The sequence below is a fragment of the Rhodamnia argentea genome, chromosome 7, assembly GCF_020921035.1.
Source record: "Rhodamnia argentea isolate NSW1041297 chromosome 7, ASM2092103v1, whole genome shotgun sequence".
NCBI lineage: Eukaryota > Viridiplantae > Streptophyta > Magnoliopsida > Myrtales > Myrtaceae > Rhodamnia > Rhodamnia argentea.
Genome location: NC_063156.1, coordinates 14,735,310 through 14,739,121, shown reverse-complemented (window position 1 = coordinate 14,739,121; position 3,812 = coordinate 14,735,310). Strand labels below are relative to the sequence as shown.

The 3,812-nt window shown below is 41.7% G+C and overlaps 1 protein-coding gene across 1 annotated transcript; it reads right to left on the bottom strand.

The window, feature by feature from the left end:
• Positions 1-204: 204 nt before the first annotated feature.
• On the bottom strand, positions 205-1,110 carry LOC115743582. Its single transcript, XM_030678423.1, has one exon. It carries the CDS (start codon positions 1,108-1,110, stop codon positions 205-207), a length of 906 nt encoding a protein of 301 aa, XP_030534283.1.
• Positions 1,111-3,812: the final 2,702 nt, after the last annotated feature.

Here is a 3,812-nt window from a genome sequence, read left to right as displayed (position 1 = left end):
AACTGATGTTTTACCATGTACAATTTGAAGCACAAATTTACATCTCCAACTATGTACTAGTACTGTTATATCCAGAAAGATCACCATCTATCTTTTTTTAACTCTTCCCACAAAATGAAAAGCCAAATTGGACAAAGCAAAAGGGCAATCAGGACCAACCCCAACCAAAAAAAAAGAGAGGAAAAAAAGACAGTTTAGAATCACTCAATTAGGATTCTTACAAGCACAGATCAGGAGGCAGAACCCAACATTGTCCTGCTCTTTCTCCATATCCAACTTCTTCTCTTCCAACCACAACCTGTTGTCCAGTCCGCTCCTAGTCCTGAACATGAACACCGCGTACCCGTTTCTGGGGTCGAAAAACCAGTCGTGCACATCCCACATCATGTCCACCAGCACCCCGTCCACAAACATCGTCTGGTTCCCACGAAAATTCCACCTCAATCTCTTCACCTGGAAAATTTTCTTCTTGTCCACCGTCACAGACAATACCGGATTCCGCGAATCTTGCTCGCAAGCGTACTCGATCAAGATGTCGTGGCTCGTCCCCGAGCTGCTAAACTGAGCCTTTGCCGAGAAGGCCGAATTGCCTGAGAAATGGGCGGTCCGAGAAACCAATGAGAATTTCGCGCGGGGGAGCCCGGTTCTCAATCTGATCACATCCGTTTCCTCATCCATGTCCCCAAGAAGCAGACCCAATTCCGAGTCGACCAAAACAGCGACATAAAACCCGTGGACCGGCTCTGGCCCGCTATCGAACTGAGCAGAGAGAAGATCCCAGAAAACTTCGATCCTCAAATTCCCAGATTGGAAGCTCTTCGTGCCTTTCCTCTTCTGCAATTGCCGGGAATTCGCTCTACACTTGGGAGGCGAAGACTTGTCGTCCGCGATGCTTATGGCCAGGCCTTGACCTAAGAAATTGTTGCACCATGTGATCGTGATCAGGAGATGCCTCTGATTGGAGAGCCTCGATCTGTAGATGCAAGTGACGGCATTCGGCATCGAGGGGGCCGAAGCTGGCGACAAACAGGACCGGTTCGAAGGCCCTGAACAGTAGGAGTCGGATACTTTGATGGCATGCTCGCTGTAGCAAGTCGCCACGCTCCTCATTGCCAGAGGGGATTGAAAACAATCCGCACAGCTAGAGAAATCTGAAGAGAAGAAACGTGAATTGAAGGTTTGAGAGATTGAGAACGAATTAATGAAGAAGGAGAGGAAAAGGGTCGCTATCCCTTGCCTATACCAGAAGGAAAATGGATGGATTATCGAAGGAGACGAAGAGAGGTTCTCTCCATCACTGAGCTTTTCCATGTGAAGTGTACTTTCATATTTTTCCTGTCCTAGTTGTCGTGGGAAGAGAGCTTTATGAAATAAAACGAAATCCATGTTTCCGGGGGCATCCCACTACTGGCCAATAAATGTGATTCCATTGCCATGATAAATAACCTTTATCGAAAATGGAAAGTGATAATAAAAAATTTCGCCCTTCTTTATTGTTTCCTCGTGACAGTTCATAGGACATTAAATAACTGCAATATTAGAAACCTACGGAGCTGACCTGATCTACTGCTAAACTAAAATATTAAGAAAAAGCAAAGAAAGACAAAGAAGAAGAAGAAGAAGAAGAAGAAGAAGAAGATAAAAACAATTGCTAGGTTAAATTTTTGGTTTGCTCTGAGCTAATCAGGATAGCCAAGTGCATTGGATGGTCGGAGTAGGAGAGATTAATAATGGGTTTTCCCTCAACAACTCGAAGACCTACCATCAGATTGTATACGCAAGCCCAAAGATTGGGCTAAGGAAAAAGATTTTGACAGGTAATTTCTGGTCTTGTCCTCTTCTATTGAAGGACCGCACGAGGTGAGTGTTGGCTTTAGGGCACTTGACTGGTTATTGACTTATAGTTCTAAGGTGAGAGAGTCAAGAGAGGAAAGTGCAATGGAAATGTCTGGCGCAAACAAGAAGGTACAATTGGAAATGGCTAGTGATGTAGGAACAATGTTGCCCTGGTCAATCGATGAACGCCAAACATGCAAAATTCTAGGAATTCACGGAGCAAAAAAAAAACTGAAATTTTCCCGTGCTAGGCAGATTTTTATGATGACCCCAACGGCCATCGTCCCACCATCGCCAGCCCTCTCCGACGATGCCGAGAGCCTCATGCGGGAGCATCCGACATCGAGGACCATCGCAAGTGATAACTTGGTTCCATCGAAAGTCCAGCGACATCAATGTTCCTTCAGACCAAGACAATTTATGGATATAACTTACTATGGTGGGTTGAGAATAAAGACGTCCATAACTATCAACCACAGAGTTATCGATTCTCCAAGACAGTTGATGATTTCATCCCGGGCCAACAACGTATCGATGGGGGGCTAATCCGAGTCATTGCCTTGGATATTTGGTGAATTCCCATGGTAGTTATCTACTATACCAGACTTACGTACGAATTTTGGAGGAAGATTCACAAGGTTGAAGAGTCAAAGTGCAAGTATCCATGTATTCAAATGCATTTTTGGTTTCTAGTTGTTTTAATGCATTCTATAGTTACTAAGACTTTTACTGCCTTTTAATTCCTATATGTCTTTACTGTTCGAGAGTCCCTATGTTTGTCTAATCCTCATGTCTTTATTGTTCATCCATTTCCTAAGTCTAAGTCGCTTTATATAACAAGAAGAGTTCTCTATTGTAACATAGAATGTTGAATGGATGAGAATTCATTTTCGTGAGTTGAATTGTTAACCTTCGATCTCTTTATCCTTGGATAATGGATCATTCCTTAGTGGTGTGCCAAAAGCTATTTATCCTTGGTTAGTGGTTTAACCTTTAGGCATTTGTGATGAGCTTCTATCCAATTCTGATCTTTATCATTGGCTTGTGGTGCGTCCTTTATGCCTTGGTGGTGATCTTACTCAATCGGTTTGTTATTGCTTTGTGCACTCATCCAAACACTTATTCTTGAATCTCCTATACACCATCCATACACTTCATTCCATCCTCACCGATTACATTACAAAACTCGCACAGAACCCCTTCGGCAGAGTCACTCGCCCTCACACGCATCAAGTTGGTATCAGAGCCCAAAATTGAACTCATTTAGAGTGATTTCTTTCTATTACCCATCTTATTTCAAATGGATGATCCTGTTTCAAGGGGCTTAACTTTGGAACACGTGCACAACGAAAGCAAGACTATGCCATCGAGCATTTGCAAAGGCGCATGGAGCGTGTTAGGTATATTTTCACAACGACCACTGTCGGCCATTGCCCCACCATCGCCGGCCCTCTGCAATGATGTCAAGGGCTGCTGATGGTTAGGAGGCAGCATGGTGTTATTCCTTTGTCTATTCAAAAAAATTTTTTAGGATATAGCTTATTTTTTAATGTAATTTAAATAAAATTTGTGGGGAAAAAATAAAATTTTAACGAAGACAAATCGTCGTTTTAACTTTCTTCTTCGTGTTTTAGACACATCAATGCCTCGAAAGAGTGAGAGAATCACAAAAGCCACGTTGACATTTGTCGTTAGCCAAGTTGGACAAATTCAACCGAATAACTTACACTAATATGATAAGTTTTAGAACTCGATTGCACTTTTTAAAAATTTAGGATTCAATTACACTTCATGATAAGTTTTGGGATTTTCAATGCACTTATTTTAAAATAAAGATAACTAGAAAGGTATTCTTCATTATTATGCATATTTCAATAATAAATAGCGAAATATAACACTTAATGATTAATATGTTTGAAAAATTGTATCAATACCCGTTATGACAAAATATTATGTCGCACTTCATAAGTAAATGA